At 53.8% G+C, this 26,898-nt stretch overlaps 1 protein-coding gene across 5 annotated transcripts in view; it reads right to left on the reverse strand.

Annotated features, from left to right (window-relative positions):
* LDB3 (LIM domain binding 3) overlaps positions 1–26,898 on the reverse strand; it is a 69,049-nt gene that overhangs the window by 15,558 nt on the left and 26,593 nt on the right. For 3 of the 5 annotated variants that reach the window (XM_055119602.1, XM_055119603.1, XM_004607414.2), the window contains 5 exons: positions 15,139–15,306; positions 11,745–11,863; positions 2,729–3,206; positions 939–1,119; positions 585–705 (listed from right to left, as the gene is read on the reverse strand). In XM_055119602.1, the coding sequence (XP_054975577.1) occupies positions 585–705; positions 939–1,119; positions 2,729–3,206; positions 11,745–11,863; positions 15,139–15,306 (1,067 nt within the window). Of the gene's footprint in view, positions 1–584; positions 706–938; positions 1,120–2,728; positions 3,207–11,744; positions 11,864–15,138; positions 15,307–21,384; positions 22,084–26,898 lie in introns of those variants that run through there. The other 2 variants (XM_004607418.2, XM_004607417.2) reach the window with 1 other exon arrangement.

Below are 26,898 nucleotides of genomic sequence, written 5' to 3' on the forward strand. Positions count from 1 at the left end.
CAAAAAGAGTGAATGAATGGAAGTTCCACTCTCTAGGAGAGTGCTTGGTCTCTAGAATTCCTATTCCCATAGGTCACTATTCCTTCCTCTGAATAGGAACTTAACAGTTAGCATCTTGGAGAACAGGCACGCTCTGAATTCAGACACGGAGTTTGCAGGCCTGAAGAGACATCAAAGCCTGGTGCAGCATCCCAGGAGCAGGGAAAGGAAATGAGGAATGTGAGGCTCAGAGAAGTTTGATAGCTCCCTCAAGGTCACAAAGCCAGCCTGAGGCGGAGTCTGGAATGGAGCTAAACACGAAGTCTGGACTGGAGGACTTTTCAGACACTACTCCCTGTTATCCAAATGATAACCCACCTAAAAAAGGGTCCCTAGGCGGTCACAAGACACCAACGTGGAACCCCTTTATTTGGTGCAGAGTAAGTATCCAAGTAGCAGACACCCCCCAAGGGCAGGGCTAGCACCAAATCGGCGGGGAACATAATCTGATGGATTTCCTTCAGAATTGGGCCCAATTCTGCCATTTGGAGGGTTCCGTCCATGTGAGGGCGTGAGGGGCTCTCCTGCAGCACAGAGGGGCCTACCTTTCTCGCAGTAGGGTTCCCCATCTTCCATGTGGAAGAGGCTGTTCCCAAAGGGCTTCTTGCAGGCCGCGCAGACAAAGCAGGTGGTGTGCCAGGTCTGTCTCAAGGCGTGCATCACTTCCTGGGGGGGAGGGGAGCGCCGCTCAGGAGGGAGGCAGGAGGCAGACCTTCCCCTCCCTCCAGCTCCCAGTCACCAGGGGATGGGGCAGGAGGGCCCAGGAAAGGGCCTTGGATACACAGAGGAAAGGGGGGTTGGGCAGAACAGAGATTCCTACACTGCTCAGTCTTGGGGAGGGCAGAGACTGGTGAAGAATGGGGGAGAAGATGGGGAGAGGGTCGCAGCCATTGACTTACCCCCATGATTTTGGTGTTGCACTTGGCACAGATCGGGGCAAAGAACTGCTCATAGCACCGTTCACAGTACACGTTGTTCTGCTCCTCCACAAAGCACCTGTCTGCCAGTGAGGTCTTGCAATAGGCACAGTTGAACTCCTCCGGGTGCCAGGAACGGCCCATGGCTACCAGGAAGGGCCCCCTGGAGACGCAGAGAATAGCACTTAACAGGGCGGCTCTGAAGGTTTCAGACTAGGTATTTTAGAGACCCCATCACTGTTTCTATTTTGACCCCCATTTGCTTGACTTCCTTGACTATTCTAATGAAATTTGGATAAAGTTCCACACAGAGTGGCTGGAGAGATAATACAGCACGACAAAACCGAGTTTGATCCCTGACACTCCAGATGGTTCCCTGAGCCCGGCAGGATTGATCCCTGAGCACAGAGCCAGGCGTAAACATTGAGTATCACTGGATGTGGCCCCAAAACCAAGGTGGGGGTGGGAGAACAAACTCCATGCAGAGGTATGTTCCTAGTTATTGTGTTGTTATGGTAAATGGAAGCCAGGCTCAACTCAAAAATTTACCATCTCGAAGTCAGGTTAGCCTGTTACCTACATGGTTGGCTACTTTAACTCAGAATAACAAAGGCAACTGTCCCGGTGGTTAACATTTACTACGTGCTAGCTCTGTGCCAGGCACCATTTAAGAAGAAATTTGTATTAACTGAAAAGAAAAAAAAAACCAACTTGCTTAACTCTCTCAATAGAACTATGAAGTAGGGATTATTATGAATTTCATTTTCAGAGAAGAAAGCAGACACCAAGAAGTTAGGTCAGTGGTTTAGGGTCTGAGGGCTAAATGGTGGATCAGGACACACCTGGGTCATCTAGTTCCAGATTAGGAATTAGAACAGTGGGACTATAAGGAAATGTTTTGGTTCTAACTTATTTTTTTTGGTAGATTTGGGGCCACACCTGACGGTGTTCAGAGATCATTCCTGGCAGGGTTTGGGACCCACATGCAGTGGTGGGGATCGAACCAGTGCTGACTGTGTGCAAGGTAAGCACCTAAACCCCCATACTACCTCTCTGGCTCGAAAAGAAAAGTTTTAACTTTCACTTTTCTGAATTTTCTAATTCTTCTCTAAGTGTTATTTTGTTTTCAAATAAAAGTGTTTTTAATATGTTTTCAAATAAAAAGGTTTTAAATACACACACACACACACACACACACACACATTCACTCCCTGAAGTTTCTCCCCCTACACACACAAACATACTATTCACATGAGCACTGCCAAAGATCCCTGACCTCCAAGCATGAAATAACTTGTTTTCATTTCAGTGTGGCAGCTGCCCACCCAAGCCGAAGCAGCACAGAGCCTGTTTCTGAAAAGATCTAGAAGTAACTCAAAAGGGAGGAGGCTGAGTCAAACCAGCACTGCTAGCCAGCTTGCGACATGCCAGCAAGGCCTGTGATTCCCAGAACCTGGCCCAAACCCAAGAGGGAGGCTCTGGCACCAGGCAACTCGCTGGAACTTACCCACTTACCTCATGGAATCCTCCCAACTCCGCAGGGAAGTGGGTGTTGCAGAGGTGGGGAAACTGTTGCTCCCAGAGGGTGGACCAGATGGCCAGCCAGAGGGCCGGGAGACTGCTCTGCAAGCTTCCCCACTCTTTTCCCCATACCTGCCCTTCCAGATCCCCCGCACCCTTGCACCCCTCCACCTCACCAGGGCTCTGCCCATGGGTGACCCTTGCACGCCCCCCGCCCCGCATCCCTCCCTACCACATTACAGGAATCCTACCGGATGATGTTGTTGCAATGGCCACAGAGTGGGGTCCGGCTGCTGGCTGGGAAGCGCTCAGCCCTCTGAACGATGCCCCTGGCCAGGGGGGCACCTGTCGGGGTGTAGCCCGGACCCGCTCGAGGCAAGGTCTGCTTGCTGATGGTGGTGGTACCCTTGCCAGGGGCAAACTTCTGAGAGAAGCTGTCGTCTGTCACCCATGGGGGGCGGCTGGCAGGCTCCGAAGGGGCCCCACCATAGGTCGATGTGGGGTTATAGCTGGGGGCTGGTGAAGGGGTATAGGTGGGGGCTGGCGAGGGGGTATAGGTGGGGGCTGGTGAAGGGGAGTAGGTGGGGGCTGGTGAGGGGGTATAGGCTGGTGCTGGGGAGGGAGAGTAGGTAGGGGCAGGTGAGGGGGTATAGGCAGGCGCAGGAGAGGGGGTGTAGGGAGTTTGACTGTAATTGGCCCCTGGGGATGGGCTGTAGGTAGACGCAGGCACTGCAAGTCAAAAATACCCAAAGGAAATCATGTTAGGAATTCATTCCCCTAACTCCCCTACCCCCAGCAGAGAACTATCAAAGGAGACTCGACTCTTAAAGTAGTACAGTTCCAACCTTTGCATGAGACAAGTCACTGGACTTCTTGATACTCCAGATCTGCACTGTTTTGTTCTGTTTGGGAGCCACACCTGGCGGTGTTCAGGGTCGATTCCTGGAGTATTACTTGGTAGGGAGAGGAGAGTGTTATGGAGGGTCACTCCTCGGAGTGCTTGCAGGACCATGGGGTCTCAGGACTTGAGCCCGGGCTCTCAATGCAGAGCAAGTACTCTAGCCCTTTAAAGAGCTGTCGCTAAAGGAGTGGAGGGAGACAAAGAACCACTGGAGCAGAGCTCTGCAATCCAGAGCTTGGGAAGAGCTCAGGGAGGGATTCGGCTATAAGTACTTGTGGCTGTGTGGGGTACGGCTCTCTGAGCCTTGGCTGCCTGCAGGACACGGGGAAGTATGAGGGGCTTGTGGGGAGGACCCCAGGGTGTCCCCAAAGCTCACGTCTGGGTTCCCTGGGATGGGAGTGGCCAGCCGGGCCTTGACTGGAAGATGCGTTCAGTTGCACTCTGACTAGTGATCGGCTGTGTGCAGTGCTTCACTGCGTGCACTCGCTGAACCCGAACCAAGTCCAACCTCCCGGACAGAGCAGCATTTTCAGGCTCAGGTTTGGGGTTTAGTGACAATTGTTTTCTTGAAAAACAGCTGGCTTGGAGAGGAATTCCATCCTGGCTTGATTGGAGTTGGGGGTCTTGAAGGAATCATTCAGAGTAGGCAGAAATGCTAGGGTGACAGAGCCCAGGGCTCGCTAGTGTCCCTTGCCTTGTGACTATCATGGGGATCCCTGCTCCCACAGACCCTACTGCAGTAGAAAGTGAGGATGCGTGAGACTGAGCTTACCAAGGAAGTTCAGGAGTGGGGGAGAAGGCCCTGCCCCACTGCCAGCACTCCCTTTCCAGCTCTCTGAAAGCAACCATTTTTCCAAAGACATACAGATGGCTCTGGCATATTGGCTATGCCAAAAACAGTAACAATAAGTCTCACAATGAGAGACATTACTGGTGCCCGCGCGAACAAATCGATGAGCAACGGGATGACAGTGACAGTGACAGTGATACAGATGGCTCACAGACATAAGGGAAAGTCTCAACCTCACTTACTAGGAAAATGTACATAAAACCATAATGAAATATCAGCTCTCACCAATGAAAATGGCCTAGATCTAAACTGGAAAAAATCAAATGTTGGGGCTGGAGCGATAGCACAGCGGTAGGGTGTTTGCCTTGCATTCGGCTGTACTGGGTTTGATTTCCAGCATCCCATATGGTCCCCTGAGCACCACCAGGACTAATTCCTGAGTGCATGAGCCAAGAGTAAGCCCTGTGCATCACCAAGTGTGACCCAAAAAGCAAAAAACAAAGAAACAAACAAAAAACCAAATGTTGGTGAGGGTATGGAAAAAAAGGAACTCTTGTGATGTTGGGGGAATTGTCAGTTGAATATAGCTTCTATGCTAAATAGTATGCAGATTCCTAAAAAACCAAAACAGGGGCTAGGGATGTGGCCCAAGGGATAGAGCACATGCCTCAAAGTGAAAAGCCTGGGCTCAATCCCCAACACCACCTCCCCCAAACACCTGACCTCTTTCCCTCCCAAGCACACATTCTCAGCACTGCCAGATGTGACCTCCACACAATAATTTTTTTTTCTTTTTGGGTCACACCCGGTGATGCACAAGGGTTACTCCTGGCTCATGCACTCAGGAATTACTCCTGGCGGTGCTCGGGGGACCATATGGGATGCTGGGAATCGAACCTGGGTCAGCCACATGCAAGGCAAATGCGCTACCCACTGTGCTATCACTCCAGCCCCCTCTACACAATAATTTTTTAAAAAATTAATTCATGTCTTGAACATGTGTGAGACACTGGATTTTATTCCCAGCACAGTCAAAACAAAAAAAATGGACACTTAAAAATGGAAGTATCATGTAATTCTTAACACTATTTTCTAGCATTTATGTGAAGGGTATGAAAACACTAATTTGAAAGAGTATTTGCACTTCTATTTATAACAACATTATTCACAATAGCTAAAACATGGTAACAATCTAAATGTCCATCAACAGATGACTGGATAAAGAAGCTATGGTATATCTATGCAGTGGAATATTACTCAGTGATTTAAAAAGAAAAAAAAGATGAAATAGCCCCAAACTCTCCCCTTTCCTTGAAAAAAGAAGAAAGGAAAAAGCCCCCCAAAATGATGAGATGCCTTTGGAGATAACACAGATGAAATTTTGAAATTTGAGGTGATTCTGCTATGTGAAATGAGTCAGGAAGTAAAAGATAAAAATGTTTTTTTTAATGTGAAATATAAATAGTCAAGCAACCAAACTGGCAAAACACCATAAAAATAGTTCTTAGGGGGCTGGAGCAATAGCACAGCGGATAGGGTATTTGCCTTGCACGCGGCCAACCCGGGTTTGATTCCCAGCATCCCATTTGGTCTCCTGAGCACCGCCAGGAGTAATTCCTGAGTGCACGAGCCAGGAGTAAACCCTGTGCATCGCCAGGTGTGACCCAAAAACCAAAAAAAAAAAGAAAAAGAAAAAAAAAAGAAAAGAAAAGAAAAGAAAAAAATGGTTCTTAGACTTGAAAATTAGAATGGCTACTAGCGATACAGGAGAAGGGGTGTGAGAGTCATAAGTTAGGGGGGAGGGTACGTTTTGATGGTGAGATGACACTGGAATGTCGGTGGCTGGATATGGTAATACATATCAAAGTACAAAGCTCTAGTTGACATTTGACAGTGGTGCCAAAAAGCTAGTATAGTGGCTAAGGCACTTGTCTGACACACAGTGACCCGGGTTTGATTCCTGGTACCCTATGTGGCCCCCAAAGCAAATTCAGGACTTATCCCTGAGCACAGAGCCAGGAGTAAGCCCTTAGCAACTACAGGTACAGCCTGAAAACAACAGAATTTGATAGTAATAGCAAATGGGCAAAGGTTAGTTATTAATTTATTTTTAAAAACTAATTTAAAATATTAATCCATTGAGAAAGAAGAACAGGGGCCAGAGTGACAGTACAGCAGGTAAGGCATTTGACTTGCATGCACTCGGTCAGCCCTAATTTGATCCCCAGCATCCCGTGTCCCAAGCACTACCAAGAGTAACCTCTGAGCTTGTTGTGTATGGCCCACAAACAAACAAACAAAACAAAACAAACAAAAAATTCAGAAGACAACAGCAATGGATAGGATCCCATATAGTCCCCTGTGCACTGCCAAGAGTGATCCCTAAGCACAGAGTGAGGAGTAACCCCCTGAGTACTGCCAAGTGTGATCCCAAAACTAAAAACCAAAAGGATGAAAGTCCTCCTACTTCTGGGCTATCTAACTGGTAGCTCTAGTGACCACAAAGCACCTGCAATGTGGATCGATTAAATTTTGAAGATTAAGCACAAGAATGTGGCACATCTCATTAAGAATGATCTTAGTATTGAAATCTTTTGAATATTGTAAGTTAAATAACATATACTAAATGGATTTCACCTGCTTCCTTTGAAATTTAAAGATGTGACTACTTGAAAATTTATTGTGATTGGACTGCACCGCCCTCATCAAAACAGTGACTCCCAAGAGGCTCTACCTTGCTTCCCCAGCCAGACCCTTTAAGGGTATTATTTCATTTAACATTTGCTGCAACCCACTTGAGGCAGGTATTATTCTCCAGAGAAGAAATTGAGGCTTGGAAAACTTAAGCGCCTGTCTTAAAAATCACGGAGCTAGTGAACTCGCTGGCAGAAACCCGAGTTCAAGCCATGGGATTCAACCCCCTTGCTTATAGCCACTCCCTAAGGCAGCAAAACAGGCTTTAGCACGCCCCTTCCAAATGGGGCCTTTGCCCAGTTTTGCCCGCCTCCCTCAGCAATACTAACATTCCCGGTGCCTGGCAGACGTTCACCCTCCTCCCCTGCAAGGCCTTGCAGACGTCCCGGCCCACCCACCTTTATAGAAGGTGCTGAAAAGCTGAGGTCTGCACACATAGTGGCGCGGGGGTGGGGTAGGGGGCCAGTGAGGCCAGAATCGGGTTTGGCTGTTCCCCAGCGCAGAGCCGCAGTAGAGCTGAGGCTAAAGACCCTACGCTACAGGAGGTGCGACCCTCTGGCAGGACGCCCCTGCACCACTTAGTCCCGGAGGGGGGGGGGCGTGGGGAGATGTGTGTGGTGTGTGTGCTGCACCCCCCCCACCCCCAGGACGAGCCGGGAAAGAGACTTGACCCCCTCCCTCACCCCCACCCCCACCCTCATCTCCCGGAGCCCCGAGGCTGTTGCTATTTTCTGCGTGACGGAATTAAGCCCGTCCAAATTAGAAGGTGATATTTCATCTCTAATGGGCCGAGTTCAAAAGGCCCCTATCGCACTCGGCAGGCTCGGGAATGTGTAATTAAACAAGGTGATTTCTGACTCATTCCACATCGGGCCTGGCTCCCCTCCGCGCGCCCGGCCCCGCTGGGGTGCCTCGCCCTCCGCCCGGGCCACATCAGTCCGGGTCTCCGCCCGGCCCTGGGGGTGCGGGTGTGTGTGCGTGCGTGCGTGCGTGCGTGCGTGCGTGTGTGTGTGTGTGTGTGTGTGTGTGTGTGTGTGTTTATGGGGGTGAGGGCCCAGGTGTCCCGGAGAACCGGCGCCAGCGATCAGATCCGGGCAGCGGAGCTGCAGCCCGGCCGGGGGTGGGGGAAACGGGGGGCACTCCTCGCCACCGCCCCCGGGGCCCCTCCCAGCCGCCGGGCCACCCGGGGAGAGGCTGGAGGCACACCCGGCTGCCTGCTCCCCGCCGGCCAGGAATGAGTTAACGTCTGCACCGCCTGGGAACACAGCGCAGGCACGTCTCGCGCGTCTGGGCCTCAGCCCGGGTGCGGGAGGAAGCGGGGGTGCGGGGAGGGGGGGGGAATGTCCCGGGCTCGTGCTGCCTCCTGGCGGGTCAGCAGAGAAGTGTCGGGCGGCAGGGCTGGGAAGCACAACCCCCCCCAACCCTACATACACACACACACACACACACACACACACACCCATCACACCCAACACACACACACCCATCACACCCAACACACACACCCATCACACCCAACACACACACACCCATCACACCCAACACATATCCATCACACACGCCCACACATACCCATCTCACACACACATGCGCACGCACACACACGCACGCATACACACACACACACACACACACACACATCCCAGGACCCGCCCCGGACCCGCCCCGGAAGGTGCCCGGAAGAACCCGCCTAGGCGGGGCGTCCGCCAGGACGGAAGTTCTGGCTCTCAGAGTTGCGGCGGAGACTTCGTCTCTCGTGCCCGCTCCTTCCCCTCCTCCCTTTTCTCAAACGTTGTGTTTGTTGGTGTTTGTTTATTTCTGTTTTGGAAGCACCTCTGAGCGCGCCCTGCCCGGCTGTTCTGTCTCGGCCCCTCCCACCCCGGGCGGTCCAGCTTCCTGAGATGTTTCCACCCTTTGCAACCTCCGGCTTCCGGAGAGGTTTCACCCTTGCCAACTGCTCCAGATTGCTCCCCGATCCTGGGGCTCTGTGACCTCAGGACATCAGGTCGTCGTCGCAGAGGGACAGAGGAGGGCACCTCGTGGGCTAGGAGTTTCCCTTGGTCCCCCAGAACATAGATAGTCAGGTGCCCGCGCGAGAGAGTAAAGATTTCTCGTTCGAACAACCTTGGGCATAGAAGGGTCTGTCAGCGTTTAGTAAAATGGGGCTAGTCCTGACTCTTCTGCCCTGCACATTAAATCAAATTTCCCCCCCCCCCCAAAGAAGGCCCTTCCTGAGTCTGTTCCTGTTTTGTTTGTCCTGTTTTTGTTTGGGGACCACACAAAACAGTGCTCAGAGCTTAGTTTTGACTCTACTCAGGGATCACTGCCAGTACCTAACCTGCTGCACTTCATCTCCTGTCTTATGTGGCTTGTTCTCCAGCCACTAACCACATATTCCTGAGGCCACGGCTGATTGTCCAACTCTCCCATGTGACAGAACAGATTCCTCCTTCCCTGCTGCTGAGTTAGCTGCCTCGTTCTTTCCTAACCAGTGACTAGCTCCAAACTGCATTAATTTTGCCACATGAAAAAAAAAAGGCCTGTATGTAACAATGGGAGGTGGGGTTACTGGGGAGAATAGTTTCTAAAACTGTTTATCGCGACCGGAGACTTGCAATACCAATTCCATTACATTTACTATTGTAAAGAGCAATAGTCTGAAGATACTATTTCTTTTTTTCTTCTTTTTTTTTTTTGATGGGGGGAGCAGGTCACACCTAGTGATGCTCTGGGGTTAGTGCTGGCTTTGCACTCAGAAATTATTCCTGGCAGTGCACTGGGGGCCATATGGGATGCCAGGGATTGAACCTGGATTGGCCACCAAAAGCACAACAATTTTGAGGGAAAGCTTGTGTCTGTCTCAGGTCCGATCACACCCCGCTATGGAAGGGGCAGCAGGAGACAGCACTGGGGACCCTGCTGATGTTAGTCCTGAGACTTGGACCCCCAAAGAGTGTAGCTCACAGCTCCTCCAAGCCCACCCCACAGATTGCTTTCCTCACTCATCCCTGCCATTCTTCTTTCACGACTGTTCTGGGCAGCTTCTTGGTGCCAGGTGTGAGGCAGGGGCGGGGGATACAGTAGGAGAAATTCTCCACAACTCTGCCCTCATGGAATTCAGAGATACAATCCAGTGGGAAGGAGGGGATGGTGATATCAGCACCCAGGGTGGGTGCCGGGGGCCCTTGTGTGGATATATTCTGAGAAAGAAAAAAAACTTAGGGACCTTCCCCTGGCCTGGAAAATGTCTGCCAGAGAGCCTTCAGCTTCACTAAGCAGGGATGAGCAGGGGGCAGGGGGAGTGCGACCCAGTTGGAAAACTGCCTCTCGGGGGCAGCGTGTTAGTGCTGCAGGTAGGACACTTGCCTTGCACGTGCCCAAGCTGTGCAATGTCGATTCCCGGCACTCCATATGATCGATTTCTGAGCCCTGCCAGGAGTGATCCCTGAGCACTCAGCCAGGATTCAGTCCTGAGCACTGCTGGGTGTGATGAGCACTGCTGGCCTACCTCCCCACCCCACCAAAAATAAAGCAACCAAACACCAACAAAACAAACTGCCTGTCAGCTCTGGGGAACAGGTCCAACTTTTCCTACAAAACAGGGTCTGAGCCTATAGGCCGAACATGATGGCCACTTAATACCTCTACTGCAAACCACAACACCCAAAAGGAGAGAGAGAGCAAAAGGGAATGCGCTGCCACAGAGGCGGGGTGGGGTAGAGTGGATGCGGTGGGGGTGGTGGGAGGGATGCTGGGACCATGGGTGGTGGGAAATGGGCACTGGTGGAGGGAAGGGTACTCGCCCATTGTATGACTGAAATGCAAGAACAAAAGTTTGTAAGTCTGTAACTGTATCTCACGGTGATTCACTTATAAAAAATTAAAAAAAAAAAAAGAGGTCTGAGCCCTTGTCAGGCCTCCTGCAAGGAGGCCCTGGGCAGTGATGAGAATGGGGACCCGAGAAAATGGCATAGCAGCAGGCAAGCTCAGCCCGCCCTGACCCCCCTGGCCACTCTGCATGCAGCACTCTATGTGAGGAAGTCAAAGACCACCCACTGAGAAGCTGGTGGGGGCCACACCATGACCCGTAAGCTTTCCCCAGAGCCCACAGCTGCCTGTGCTGTGGCGTGAATGAGACCCAGGCTCCTGGAGAAACGAGCTCCTTTCCGGCTTCTCCGTGAGTCTGGAAATCCCCACCCAGGAATGTTCTTTTCCTATAGAGCTGGGAGGCTCCCCACTTGTCTTCCCATAGCCAGCACAGATCCCAGAAGTGTCTGCGCGCACATGGGCACACACACATACACATGCACACACGCGCGCCAACCACGCACACACAGACGCGCAGACACACACACGTGTGCATGCGCAGACGATTCTGGCCCAAAGTGGGAGGAAGGCAGGTTCACTCAATAGTAGGGCCTCACTTTTGATCTCTCTCTCTCCAATTGGGTGTGTGGTTTGCAATAGGAGCACTGAGCGGCCATCGTGTTCAGTCTCTAGACTACTTTCAGCACACATCTCCCTTCCCACGCAGGATCTCCAACCACATTTTACTTGGTGTTCCCTTCTCTATCTGAGCTGCCTTTTTACCCTGCCACAGAGGCAGGGTGGGGTTGGGGGGAGATGGGATTGGGGGTTGGGAGGGATACTGGGTTTATTGGTGGTGGAGAATGGGCACTGGTGGAGGGATGTGCTTGTGAACATTGTATGACATAAAAACAAGCTCGAAAATGTGTGAATCTGTATCTTTACCCTCATGGTGACTCACTAATTAAAGAATAAAATAAATTAAAAAAAAAATAGTAGGGCCTCACTGAGCCCCGCCCCACCAAAGCTCTGGCCCCTCTCTGCAAACAGCTTCCCGAACCACCCTGCCACTCACCTGGCTGGTAGACAGAAGGCCGGATACTGGCAGTTGTGACAACCCGGGGCTTGGGTGCAGGCGCTGCAGGGGCTTCACTGTAGGTCTGAGTGGCAGGTGCTGGAGAGGTCGCCTGAGGCCTGGAACCAAGGGGTAAGAGTTAACTGCCAGCAGGACAGCCCCACCAGGCCCCGGGGCCTGCAGCCATAAGCTGGAACCTCTGGGAGGTGGAAACCTGGAGCGCGTGACCCTGGGGCACTGCCAGGGGCTGTGGAGGAATGGAACTCTGAGGGTCTTGGAGGAGGCAGCTGAGTCCCGGTGAGTCAGTTAGAGCAGCAGACGCCTTCAGACCTGCAGCCCATTGCGGGGGAGGCAGGGAAGACCCGCTAGCCAGGGGGGAGGAAAACTTCTCCCCCAGGTAGAGACTGCCAGGCTGGGGCAGGAGAGAGTGGAGATGGAGACGGCCACCCCCTGGCCCCGCAGACCCTCAAGGGCACCACACGGCCTCAGGCCACTTTCCCCTCAGTGCTGTTGCAGGAGGGAGTAGCAAAGCCTTTGGTTTTGGGGCAGTGATGCTGGGGGGGTGGGGGGCGGGGTTCAAGAGAAACCCGCGGTCTCTCTTCCACTGGGTAAATTGCTAAGACACCTAGAACATCCTGTTCATACTTGTGACCCAATGACCAGGGGGCCCAGAGAGACAGGGGACGGGGGGTGGGGGGTGAGGAGAGGGAGTGTTCCAGTGCATTGCCCTCAAGGACCTGCTGTCCTGGGCTTCTCTTCTTCAAGAGCTTGCTGGAGAAGCCAACCTGATCCCATCCAAAGTTTCCCCATTCAACTCTGTGTGAGCCACCCAACTCGCCTTTCCTCACTTTTATGCGAGCCAGACAGATAATACTGGGGTTAAGGAAGGAACTTGTCTTGCAGGTGGCTGACCCTCGTTTGATCTCCAGCACCAGTCTGTGCCTACTCTGTGATCCCTGAGCACGGAGCTAGGGGTGGTCCTGGAGCTCTTAGGCTTGGCCCTAACCTGCTCCCCAAGCCCTAAATAAATCTAACGAACACCCGCAGAACATTCCCTGGTCTATGTCTCTTTCAGATCCCAGTGGAGACCCCATACCCATAGTTAGGGCAAAAGGGGTGCAGAAGAAGTGAGCCCCCAGATAGGCTACCCTCTTTCTTCAGCCTTTCCTGCTTGCTTTCCACTAGTAGCCCAACAAGCCCACAACTGGCCCATCCCCTTTGGGACAGATTTGGATGCTAAAGAAGCATCTTCCTCTCAGTAGGTCTGGGAGTGGGTAGACCTCACCTAAGAACCCTCAGTAGGATGTGGAGGGTGGGTGCGGTGCTGAGGTTGAAAAGGGCTCGGCCACCAGAGGCCTGGGCCGAGGGCAGCCTTCAGACCTGCCCTGTTAAATGACCTGTGAGGCTGCCAGCCTCCCCTCCCGAGGCTTGCCTGCCCTTCTCTGTTAGACCCATCAGGACCAGTGCAATAGGGGCCTCCTTGGGAGCAAAGAGGCTGTGTTCCTGGGTGACCAGCTTCCCCTGTGGTGGGAGAAGGCCAGAGGTGGCCCCCGAGAAAGATAGCATGTCCAGGATTGGTGTTGGGAGAGGAAGCAGAGGCTTAAGACCTACAGCAAGAATCGTGATGAGATGCCTGCGGGTTTTTGCCTCCTCCTGGATCCCGTAGTTCTAGCTCCACCCTGCTCCCAGCCCACATGTAGGGAGAGGAGGTGGTCTGGGGCTCCAAGGACCAGGCTAGACTGCCTGGAGGCCACTATGTCAGGGGCTTCCCCCATCTAATCTGGGATGCTCATCACTCTTCAGTTTGGTCCTTCATCCTCCCGCTGCACATCTGGCTCCGTCTAAGCAAATCTGGCCTGCAGAGGAAGTGAGGGTGAATCGATGACCCTTGGAGGCTGGGGCAGGAGTCGCCCTCGAGTGGGACAAAGTCCGGGCGTGGCACCACCTGGGTCACTGTGAGGCCCAGAGTGCAGTGTGCCAACCTAGGGTGCTTAGCCCACCTTTTGCCCTGTCTCGGGCTGCTCCATGAGCATCAGCCCCATCAGGAGAGGCATGGCCTCCAGCAAAGCCATGTGGGGAGAGTGCAGGGGTGGGGTCCTGGGGTACTGGCTGGCTCTGACTCCAACACTAGCTTGACTGCACTGTGCAGCCTGTAAACAGCTGGGCACCAGGCCTGTTACCCTACTGCTCTCCAAATGACCTGCATGAACTTCTCCTTGAGTACCCTGCCTCCCCCGCCACTTTTCTTCCTTCCTCCCCTCACTTCGCAGGTATCCTAGTACAGGGAGCTATACAGTCGTCTGCAATATTTGTGGGTCTTTTCTATTACTAAGTGTTCTATGAACTCTTTTCCTATCCCAGCCCTATAAAAACAGAGCTTGCCTTGAACCTCCTGGCAGAGGAGGACACAGGTTTGGAGAAATTAAGTCACTTTCTCTGCTGGGTGTGGAGGAGCTCCCCAAGCACCACTCAGGAGGTCTGGGAGTCACTCTTGGTGATACTCAGCCAGCTGGGCTGAACAGTTACGCACTTGGCCTGGAGAGGTGCCATTGCCTTGGCCCAGGGGTCAACCACGCTTGAGTCAGGTGTCACCAGAGCTGCATCCTGTGGTCCTTGGGGAGTCCAGGTGGCATCAGGGATCAAACTCAGGCCCTTGACATGCAGTGCATGGGTCCCAAACCCCCGAGCTATCTCCTTGGCCCTTTAATCACTTTCTGAAGATTACTGACAGCATTATTTCAAGCCCACTGCACCCGCTGTCTATGCAGTCAGCATGTTCCTCCCTTAGAGGAGAAGAGGGTAAGGAGCTGGGGACGCTCATGTGTGGACTCTGCCCCACGACCTGCCATTCATAGGTCAATGCCCTTTCTCCATGGAGACCTCTTTGACTTCTTCAGTATGCAGGGATGCTCCCTGGTCCAAGTGCCAAAAAAATAGACATGGACATAGTCTACCTTTGTGTGCATGTGTGTGCGTGTGCATGTGTCTGCATGTGTGTGTGTGTGTGTGTGTGTGTGTGTGTGAGACTTTAACCTCTCTCACTAGAACATGTAGCTCTGAGGAGCAAGAAGACATGTGTTTCTGCCTCTGTCCTCAGTCACATGCCCTGTGTTCCCTGGAAATGCACCCCCACATCCCCTGTCCCCACCGTGTGCTCCCTGGAAATGCACCCCCACATCCCCCGCCCCGTGTGTTCCCTGGAAATGCACCCTCATGTCCGTTGCCCCTTGAACAGCATGCAATGCTAGCTTGGCTTGTCAGGACCCCCAGGGTCCTCTAGCCACCTTGGATGGGCCACCTCTGGAAGGCCGGACACAGCTACCAGCAGAGGCATCCAGGCGAGGGTCTCTCCTGCTCCTCTTAGCCGCAATCAGGCCAGATGCCGGGCAGTTACCTGGGACTCTCCACACGGCTTGAGGCAGGGGCTGCAGCAGAGGCGGTAGCAGCAGCCAGGGGTGGCGAGGTTGCACTGGGAGAGGCAGCAGCGGGCGACTGGGCAGAAGCGGGCAACAGCGGGGTGGCGGCCTGGCTGGTACACACTGGAGCATGCTCAATAGGGGTGCTGATGAGGCGGGACGGAGAAAGAAAACAGGTCAAGATGTGCCTCTCCAAGGAATGGCCCCAGGCTCAGAAAAAAGAGCCCTCTACTTTATTTTATGGTTTATTTTTTGATTTGGGGGCCACACCCAGTGGTGCTCAGGGGTTAGTCCTGGTGCATTGCTTGAGTACCACGTGGGAGCACCCCCTGAGCAAGGCACCAGGGTTTGGCCCCTGAGCACCACTAAGTGTGGCCCCAAGCCCCCAATAAAATATAAAATAAAAGCTAGCTCAGAGATTCAGCAAACAAGCCTTACATGAATGAGGCCTTGCTGCCATCCCTGGCACCTTGCAGGGAAGGAGCCCTCTAGGGCCCTAGGGGGAAAGGACTCAAACTACAGCGGTTCACCCTAACATCAGAAATATTCCCCAGACTGACAGAAGCTCCCACATGCTTTTTTGGTGTATATTCTCATTTTTCTTTATCTGCATCTATTGTAAAAATTCACAATGGCTGGAGAAATGGTACAGCAGGTAAAGTGCTTTCCTTGTACACAACTGACCTGGGTTCAATCCCTGGCACTTCCTATGGTCATCTGAGCACCTCCAGGAATGATGTCTGACGACAGTAAACCTAAGCACTGCCAGACATCAGCCAAACACCCAAAACAACAGTCCCCAGAGTGAAGAGAAGATAAGTTGACTTGTTAACCAAGGTTCTAGTGAAAGCCAGGGTAAGATATTTATGGGATACAGACTTGGGATTTATGAGCCTCTGGGCTCAGAGCTTCAAAGTTCTTGTTGACATCTGCAAATACTGTCTTTGAAAAGTAGATCAAAGCTACATGCCAGGAAGATCACGGCAAGCAGGGCCAGGAAAGGGATTTGAGAAGAGGCAGTGCTGCCTTTGTTTTGGGTAAACCCTGGGGTAGTGTCAGGACCCCCGGATTCCCCATGCCCACAGGGAAGGGGCAGGCAGACCTGAGAGAGACCATCATATCACCTGTGGGCTGCAGGTATCCCCCACCCCCACCCCACCACCTGTCATCAGCACCTGCTCATCTGTAGTCGGGAACAAGGTGGTGGCTGCTCCACCAGTGAGGACCAGTGTGACAGCCATGATGAGGGGAAACCCCACACAGGCGGGCACTGGCTAGACCATGACTGAGAACCAGGACCTGCAGCCCCAGCCTGCCCACCCTGGTGGACTCTAGGCTCCTCTGCTCCAGACACCCCGTTGGACAAGTGAGGCCCATCAGAACCTGAATCAAGGGGCTCGTCATCTGCCCCCTGTGACGTAGGCAGCAAATAGAAGTTAAATTGGGTGGAGAGCACAGAAATGCACATTCTTGCTTGACTCCTTTGGGTCACTGAGTTAAGATCTGGATTCGCAGCAACAGCAGCAGGATATTGCAAACTCTTATGGGTGGGAAGGACTTTTCCCAGAAGGTGGAATTCATTTCCTGACTGTGTTCCATGTGCCAGGCATCTGTCTTTAATTCCTCTGCGTGGGTATTCTCTTTTATCTACTAGAAGACAGGATGGAGAGACAGCAATTGCTCAAGCTCTTGAGATTGATCTGTAGTGATAACAGGAGCTGACTTGAGACTGGAGGAGCGTTTGGATTGGAAGCCTGAACCCATCTTCAAGCAGTTTCCCGGAGAGGAGGAAAGGAACGTCTCTGGTGAGTCAAGAAGAATCTTCCCCCAACAAAAAGCATTATCCCTACTTGATAAAACCTAAACCAGCGGTCTCTCCTCCACAACAGCTCACCACACACCATGCCTAGTGTGCACAGCTGTGCACCTGATTTCGTAACACAGTTGATCCTTTCTGCCACCCAGGTGCCTGGTATCACGATCATCGTTTCATAGATACAGAACAGGAGGTCTAGAGATAACCAGTCTCTACCAAAACATCACACAGCTGCTGATGGGTGTGAACTAAGATGAGTGTGAGCCCTAGTGACCACAACGCTTCTCAGATTCTGACATGCAGATGCAATTGCCTGGGAATTTTGCTCAAATGCAACTTGGAAGGTTTGTTCAATAGCTTTGTAGTGAGGCTGAGTAGCTACATTTTTTTCTCTGTGTATATATGCTGAGAGAGATCAAACCCTGAACCCACATGTGGGTAAGTAAGACATGTGCTCTGCCACTGTGCTCTACTGCACCACCGTGGCCTCAAAGCCTACATTTCTCACAAGTTTCCAAGAAATGCTGATGTGCTTGCCTGAGGATCACACTTGGAAGGGCAAGGTTTCACAAAGGCCTGTCCAGGAGCAGGGTACAAGTGAACCACAAACTGTTTGGCAAAGCTTCCCTGAATTGCTCTCCTCCATCTGGCGAGGTTTGAGGTAGAGAAGGAAGCTTGTGCAGAGAAGTAGCTGCGGAACTTGACAACATATGCCTGAGCTGGCTGCCAGACCCACCCGGCAATGTGGGTAGGTGTGGCAGGCTCAGGCTGAACACGGGACACCTGGTTTCTTTGACCTGCTTCTCCCTGACCTTGCTGCATGTTTCCAGTGAGTCTCCGAGCCCAGCAATGGTGAAAAGGTCCATGCTGAGTTTAGTGCTCTATAGGACTAATAGAAACAAACAGCTCTACTATTGCAGTCTTGACTTCAGTTTCGTCAGATCAGCTGGCCAGCTCTCCCTACACTAGCGCCAAGTGATCCTGGTCTGGGGAGCAGGGGTGAAGCTAGAGCTGGGAGTAGGACATAGTAAAATTCATCATTTATCGCAGAACTTGGGCAGCAGACATGCCCGTGAGTTCGCTGCTTGGGGTTCCTGTTGGGCGGAGCCCCTCTCAGACCACTCTGTGCAGATACCAGGCATCCAGGGTGAAGAAGAGGTAGGAAAAGAATTAAGGAGCATCAGGGCTGGAGTGATAGCACAGTGGGTAGGGCATTTGCCTCGCATGCGGCCGACCCGAGTTCGATTCCCAGCATCCCATATGGTCCCCCAAGCACCGCCAGGAGTGATTCCTGAGTGCAGAGCCAGGGGTAACCCCTGAGCATCACTGGGTATGACCCAAAAAAGCAAAATAAATAAATAAATAAGAAGCATACTGATTAGGATCTTAGATTATTGTCCAGGTCAGTACTGGTCCTGTCTGAAGTTCCACAAATCCCCAAAAGCCCTAAGTAAGGGGTATCACAGAGCAACCAAGGTATAGAACTCATGTAGCCCTGGCTTCAGCCCTAAAGACAGTACTCATGAGCGCACCCCAGCTAGTCTAGGAGTCCATAGCTGTCTATTAGAACACTATTAAAGTGGTTCTAATCCACTTTAAGCATCTAAGCAAGAACCAAACCAAACCAACGATACTTGTATATGCAAGGCTGCCTGGGGAGAGAGCAAAGACAGGCTACAATCCTTTTCATATCATCTCTTCTCTCACCCCAGTTGGCATGGAGGGTCCATCAGTAGCCGCAGCTCAGCTGTGGTGGCCCTTGGTAGAAGGCAAGGTGGGACCTGGTTGATGTTCTTTGCTCTGGAAGGGAGGGGCATGGCATTGGTGCTCTTCTGCATCTTGAGGTTTTGTGATCATTGGGTTCAGAATGAAACTGCTGATACGGTGCGGATATTGTTACTGATGGTATTGGGAGTAATTGCTATGATGGCATTTGCATTAGTTAAGAGAATGGAATATTAACACTTCTTTTGATTGGGTGATGGCAACATACCAGTGTGAAGGTCAGTCTTGAACTCACTCACGCTGCCCACCTTGCTGGCATTTCATCTTTCTGCCTGGGGATTATCGCTCAGGGCAGCCCGGACCACGTCACACACAGCAAGAATGCTTTGCTGCACAATTCCAGGGATGCACTGACATTGTTGCCTAGGCTAACGACTCCACTGAGAACCAGGGGAGGCTTAGAAAATTCACAAGCTAGTGTAAGAATGGCACCCTGCAACCTTCGAGAGCTCCATTGAGCTTGTGAATATAGTGAAGCTATATTGGAGTTTTCTCAAAGGCCCAGTGGGCATGGTTGCATGCAGGAGTCCTGTGTTCAATCCCTGGTGCCGCAGAGTCCCTTGAGCACCACCACTAGGAGGGACCCACAAGCACAGCTTGAGAGAAGCCCCCCAGGTCTGCTGGGTAAGGCCTAACAGCAACCCCCAAACAGAATACAGTTAAAATCCCTCGCCGGACCAGCACAAACCACAGCATTCTCTACATTCCCCCAGTTCCAGCCAGAAATGATTGACATGGGTTAATAAGGTCTCTGAGGTCCCCCTTCTTCCCATCCCACCTTTGTGCCCTCTGCTTAGGGATCCTGGCCAGGCTTCCTCATTGCGCAAACTCCCTTGTGAACTGATCTCAAAGAGCAGCCCCCAGCCGAGGGGGTCCTCCCTGTCTCTGCACCTCTCGCACCCAGCCACTCACAGGGTCCAGTCACAGCCACTTTGCTCCTTCTGATTCCTTTGGTACTCACAGCAACCACACGTGGCACGTCGACTAATACCAACAAGACATAGATCGCTGAAGGGGGACGTCTCTGCTGCTGGAGCGGTAGTACAGTGACTAGGGCACTTGTCTTGCCTGTGACCAAACCAGGTCCAATCACTGGCATCCCATACGGTCCCTCAAGTACCACCAGGAGTGAGTCCTAAGCGCAGAGCCAGGAGCAGCCCCTGAACATCACCGGTTATGCCCCAAAAACAAACCAAAAAGAAGGGGGACATCTCTGCTGGCTACTCCAGAGGACTCGACTGGATGCCTGGCCTGGCAAGGTACCAGGCAGGCTGGCAAGCAGAGAGGAGCTTTCAGTGAGGCAAGGCAAGGGGCCTTCCACAGACAGGGCAGGAGGCTGTGGTACCACGAGTTCTCAACGGTTGACTCAGGCCCTCTGCCAACCCTGGGACTCTCCCTGACTGGCACTGCTTTCTGCTAGGCAGGTCCCACCTTTGGGTCTGAGAAGTTTCAGTGAAAGGTCAGACAGACATCACACGCCCCGACATGCCGAGACACACAGCTGCCCCTCACCCTTGGCCTCCGGCTAAGGGACATCCGCTGGGCCCCGGCTTGGGCCTTGGAGTGAGACCACTAGAGGCAGCAAGACATGGATGGGCAGCAGCTGGAGCAATAGCACAGCGAGTCAAAGGGCATTTGCCTTGCACGCGGCCGACCCGGGTTCTAATCCCAGCATCCCATAGGGTCCCCCGAGCACCGCCAGGAGTAATTCCTGAGTGCATGAGCCAGGAGTACCCCTGTGCATCGCCAGGTGTGACCCCCCCCCCAAAAAAAAAAGAAAGAAAAAGACATGGAGGGGCAAACAGGCTCCTGGTGGCCTTGGGGAGCTTCTCAGGCTATGGGTCAGAGGACAGATATCTCCCTGGCCACCTCTTCCAAATGAACAACGTTGTTCCCTTCCTCAGAGGCAGAAATCAGGTCCAGGCATAGGCAGCAGGTGTGGACTGTACGGTGGTGGGCCAGGACAGCCGCTGGGGCAATGGCAGAGCCCTGAGGGACAAGCCCCACTCATGGGGGTGCCGAGCGCTGGGTTGGGGACATGGACAAATGGGGAGGACAGACATCTGTCTGGACTCTTTGTTAAGTGCTCAGGTCCAGGACAGGGTCACAGGTGGGTGAGGCTTTCGGACCTCCTGCCACCTGAGCAAGATTCCATCTGTGTTTTTCACTTCCTCCTCCTCCTCCTCCTCCTCCTCCTCCTCCTCCTCCTCCTCCTCCTCCTCCTCCTCCTCCTCTTTCTCCTCTTCTTCTTCCTCCTCCTCCTTCTCTTCCTCCATCCACTGAGGGTCCCCAATAGCTCCCTGCATTCTACTCCTTAACTCAGTGGTGCCCCTCGAAGCCCCTTCTCCTGTGCTCCACGCCAGGCCTGAGTGTGAGCAGCGGCTTCCTGGGGGTCTTGGAAGCGTGAGGGCTCAGCCTGCTGGTGGGGGCCGGGGTGGGGCAGGCAGGGGACTGATACGGTCCCCCCTGCCTGAGCTCGGGAACAGCCAGGTTGGGGTAAGGGTGGGAGAGCGACAGAGACGGCGCTGTCCAGGGTCTCGGGCTGCCAGGCACCGCTGCCCAGCAAGCCCCCCTGGGTGGTCCGCACACAGAGAGAGCATGACTGGGGCTGGTTTGGTTCGTTTCAAATCCTCTTTATTTCGGAACAGGCACGCTTCTCTGTACAGGATTGAGAACTGGGGGTGGGGAGTCACACGCAGCGCAGCAGAGGACGCCCCAGTCTCTCCACAGCCAGGGGGCTCCACTTCCTCTGCACAGGGCCCGATCCAGCCGCCCGCTGCTCTAGGAACCAATGGGAACAAGCCAGGACTTGGCCTTCTCCTGGGCCCCTGATCTACGGGTGCTTCAGGAAGGCATGAGGCCAGGCTGGGGGAAGCGACAGACCACTCGTGCCAAGACCCACCTCCCGGGGCTGGAGCCTCACAGCGGCCAAACCGCATCCTGCCCTGGCTCATCTCTGGCTAAGAAGCAGAGGTTTGGGCTATGTGAGGTGCCGGAGGGGTCGCATTGAAGGATGGGGAAGTGAAAGGGGGGGGCGGTGCTGTGTGGGGTGGGTCTCAGCCTTCAGCTCAGGTGCCAGCAGAGAGAGAAACTGCTAGAGTCGGCTTTCAAAGGCGGCCCCCTACACAGCTCTACATTCTCAAGCGTCACCGCAGGGTCTCATGCCAGATGGGGGTAAGGAGGAGAGGGGTCGGGCGGGGAGAGGGGGCTGTTCCAGGCAGCCTTTTAGGTTTTAACATTAAGGCTTTGGGCCGAAAGGCCATGGTGCCAGTTGCGCAATTTGGCAAAACGTGGGCTGTTACGTTCCGTTTCAAACCTTTCCCTGTGGCACAGAGAGAGACAGAGAGACAGAGACAGAGAGAAGAGAGGAAGAGAGAAAGGGGTTAGGGGCTGCGTCCATTGTTTCCCTGTCTGTAGCCAGGGCAGAGGGGAGGGGACAGCGGAGTCTGGGCTTGGAGAGGCTTGGTGAGCTATGGAGCACTTTCCAAGTCCTGAGGGTCAGGCTGGAGGGGAGGGGAGGGGGAGACTAAAGCCCCTGACCAATGTAAGAGGGGGGTCTGGCTAGGGGGCCTGAGGGCAGGATGGGCAAAGGGGGCATCTCTGGGTTCCCCCTGGCCTGTGTGGTTAGAGGTGGGCAGGGCTGCTTTGGCTGTGACCTCTCTGGGGTGAACCTAGTCGGCAGGTGGGCCAAAGTGCTCTCTGTCCCCTAGCTGGGCATCAAGAAGGAGGAACACCTGTCCCTGTGATGGGGCTTGGTGAACACACCTGCTGCCTACTGTCCTGTCCCTGATCTCTGCCAAACCTTCCCTGTCCTCGAGGGAGAGAAGCCTTCAAACACCACGGATGGCCCCCCAGAGGCCGGCACGCATAGGCAGGCAAGAGCAGACCCAGAAGGCTCTCCACACCGGCCGAAGCCAGACTGTCCAGCCGCTTCCCGCCAGCAGCACCTCTGCGGCCCAGCACACAATCTGCGCAGCCCAGGGGCACAGGACAAAGCCAATAAGGAGCAGCCGGGAAGGTAGAAAAGTCGGCAAGTGTAAACATAGCAGACCTGGGCCACAGAAGCCAGAATCCTATACTGTGCACGCGGTCAAGGCTTCTCCCACCCAGAACAGGAGAATACACAGGGTTGCCTGGAGCTGCACTGCGGCACACACATGGGGTCTTTAACCTGGACGATGCTTGAAGACATCTGACAAAGAATTGCTAAATCCGGACCATGAACCCCCAAGTCAGCAGCCAAAAGACGCAAGGGACATCAGCACCCTCTATAACTTTGGCTGAATCCCAGGAAGTCAGGCTGAGTGAGAAGAACCAATTGACACAAAGGCCCTGTGCTGTATGGTTCCACCTATAGGACACTTTGGAATGGAGAATTCTAGAAGCAGAGAACAGGACAGAATGCAGTTACCAGAGGCTGCAAGAGTTCTGGGTCTTTGCTGGACCAGTGTAAACCTCCTGGTTGTGGCACTGAATGGTATCATTTGGCAAGAGGAAATCACTGGGGATAAAGGGACCATGAGATCTCTCTGCAGTACTTTTCACAGGCATCTACAGTTCAGCAGCGATCACCAGAGTAATTGTTCCATAAATAAGTGAATTGCCAGCTTATGAAAATTGAGATGATCAGATTTTGGTCTTTGAAAATTGGGACGGAGCCGTGCTGGTCTTACATTTCTGTGCGTCCACATTAACCCCAGCTGCCGTCCCACTCCTCCCGGGGCTACCAGGCTCCCTCCCCCTTGCCACCCTGTGGCCTGCACTGGGTCTCTGTGGAGGATTCTGTTGACGAAGGGGCCCTTCCACAGACACCCGAGACACCCACTAGTTCAGATCTGCCTTTTCCAAACACGAGGAGAGAGCCAAGAGCACAGCATGAGCAGACGGGACGGAAGCTACACAAACACGCAGTGACCCAAGCCAGAGACCTGGCCCCTGCCCCCTCTGAGGCTGGGGAGGGGAGCAGCAGGCCCGCAGCAGGGTCCCACTGCCCCGCTGATCACACGGCAGCATCACAACCCTGACACCACCTAGGGCAGGCCTGCAGCTTGTTCTCAGTGGCCAAGGATAGGCTGAGGGACCGTCCTCCAAACCTAAGGCACTTATTCTGCTAGAGTTGCTTGGAAAGTCACCGCAAGTCAGAGGACCAAGGAGAGGAGAGCATGTGAGAGAGGAGCAGTGAGGTCCCAGGACATCCAAGAGAGCTACCCTGGTGACACCCAGGGGGAGATCCCGTCTCTCCAGAAGCCCCAGAACATAGTTCAGGAGGCCGGCTGTGAGGGATGGGGGGTGGGCACAGACCAGCCAATCCCTGTGTTCCACGGGAGCTCCCGAGCAGAGAGTCTTGGCTAAAGGCTTTGACACTGTTGATGATGGGGGGGATGAAATTCAGTTCTCACCCTCTGTGAGCTCACGAGAATCAAGGCTGGTCACAGCATCCTGGGACATTGGGGCTGGGAAGAGCTCAACAGGCTGGTGTTTACATGAGGGAGGGTCTGAGTTTGATCCCCGTGATCCCCAGGTCCCCTGAATCATGCTAGGCATAGTCCTAGGCACCATCAGGTGTGAACCCAAAACAAAACAAGAAAACATCCTGGGACAGGACGGGGGTGCAGGGGGTCTCGGTGACACACTAGAGTCTTTTTGGATGGTTACACCCAAGCCTGGGATCCAGGTGCCTCTCACAGATTTGATCCCAGCTTAGGATGGAACCTGGTTTGCTTCTACTTGGTACCTTGCCAGGACTCCCCAACGTGGACCTGGCCTTTGGGGCCACCAGGCCGCCAGAATACCTTCCCAAAGACAAAGGGAAGCAGTGGAGACCTCGTGAGAAGAGGAGAAGCCCCCGTCTCTGGTGGAGGCTGGGAGTGTTGCATTACCTGAACCTACTAGTACAGGGCTCGGGGGATGCAGGCAGGGTGGGGACTAGTGTCAGCCCACACGGACAGTTTGCTAAGGTGCTGGAGTCTCTCCTGGACTCCCCTGGCCACATCCACAGCTGACATCTGGGCCACTCAGGGGCCTGTCCTGCTCCCACTGTAAGGACAAGGGCCGTGCAGACTAGCTTCTGCACTGAGCTGCCAACAGGTGGGTGCTGCAGCCTTGGAGGGCATTTCCCTGCTTCCAAATACAGAGAGTCAGGGCCTGAGAGCAGAGCAGAGCAGGGCAGAGCAAGGCGGAGCTGCTCAGGGCCTCCCCGGAGGAAGGAGCAGAGATGGGCCAGGGAGAGTCCCTGGGGTCCTCTGACATGCTATATTGCAGACTGATCCTCCTGCCAGTCTTCCCACACTCACCAGACAACAGCACCCCAGTGTGGCTGGTATGAGCACCCCAGCACCCTTGTATGAGGTCTGGCAGAGCAGGTTCTGCGGGAAGAAGCTACTTGGAAGCAATGTGCAGTGGGCAGCCTGGGGGATGCACAGCCTTTGGGAGAGAGCCCAGACTCGTTGTCAGGGACCCAGCCGGGGAGCACACGGAGGCTGTTTCTCTCTGACCAGGGGAGGGGGCGGAGGGCAACACCAATGAATGGACATGAGGCTCCGTACCTCCTTGAGGAGCAAGTTCCCTGGACCAGGGAGGCCACCGTCACCACTTAATGCTTTAAGCACACACAGAATTGATGGGGCTAGAGAGAGAGCTCGACCACATGGTTCCCCAACACTGCCGGGAGCGAACCCCAAACACAGAGCCAGGGGTAACTATAGGCTGCAAATAGAAATAACTGATCCCTGCACATGTTACATGCATGGGCCCTGGACACCCCAGGATGGTTCGACCTGAATGAAATAGAAACGCACACACACACACACACACACACACACACACACACACACACACACACACACACACACCCCCTGGGGCCACAGGGAGGTTGAGCACTATTGGGAGAGGCTCCGAGGAGGACCTGCAGAAAACACAGTTGGGAAAAGGGAGTTTGCACCCCCTCCATTGCTGAGTAGGAGGGGTACTGGGTTCCCCAAGAACCTCCACTGATGGTGGTGTGGTGCTGTGGGGGAAAGCTGCTTTTTCAGGCCAGCTCAAACCTCTTCCTGGGTCCTCTTTTTACATTTCTCTCCCATGAAACTCGGTAGGAACAGAAGCAGGAGGAGACACTCCAAGACGTACACAGGAGCCCAAGATCCCAGGATCCCCCACCTTCTTTCTACCGGGGGCCCAAAGAAGCACATAAAGACCAACATTCCCCAGATATCTACAGGACCAGGGAGAACTAGCCCCAAAGGCTGCTTCTGGAAGGGGAGAGAGGGAAGGCCAACCGCCAGCCTGGAGAATCCCCTCCTTCATGCAGCCTCTTGGCTGCAGAGACCACAAGGATGGGACAGAGGATGAGAGAAGACACAGAGCCCTGCTATCTGCCTCCACCACGGCCTCCTGCCTTTCTACAGTGAAGGATGGGTGAGAGTCACACCCGGAGCAACTGGGCAGGGGAAGTGACTGCTCCAGCAGAGGTGATGGGGCCAGAAAGGCAGGGGCTTCCGGTCACTCCTGCTGCTTGACAGAAGGAACCTGGAGATGCCAGCTGTCTGCTCTGGGCTGTGCGACGTAGAGCCCGCTAGCAAATCTTTGGCAAAGTCTCAGCGCCTATGCAGGTGGGACACTTATGGAAGACAAGAGGTGGGTGGGGAGCATGGCGGGGAGGGGGGGCATCCAGACAGCGGTGAATGGGCGCTGGTGTAAGAGCCAAGCACTGCTCTGTCACACTCCCGAGAGCTAGAGACCGGTTCGTGAGCCCCACCAAACATTCAGTTCATTGCAGGCGCTCTGAGACATGGCCACAGGCACCCAGGGGTCAGGCTCAGCCCTGGAAATACGCTGCATCACCAGCAGACCTGGGCAGAGTGTGTGAAGCCCTAGGCAAAGAGTGACCAACACTTGGATCACTACAGACACAGGTTCCGAGACACAATCCATGTCCACTGGAACTGACCACCAGGCACTGGAGAGCAAATATAGCACCACCCCCTGCCCAGCCCCCACCCTCGGGAGAAACGTGTCTGAGCTCAGGCAGCTCACGTGGCGGATGGGATGGGGCCAGGCCGCCTCCCAGGAGATGCACACTGAGGGGACATTGGCCGCAGCTGCCAGAAGCATAAACTGCCACCCGATGTCTCACTGCCTC

The sequence above is a fragment of the Sorex araneus genome, chromosome 11 (assembly GCF_027595985.1).
Source record: "Sorex araneus isolate mSorAra2 chromosome 11, mSorAra2.pri, whole genome shotgun sequence".
Classification (NCBI taxonomy): domain Eukaryota; kingdom Metazoa; phylum Chordata; class Mammalia; order Eulipotyphla; family Soricidae; genus Sorex; species Sorex araneus.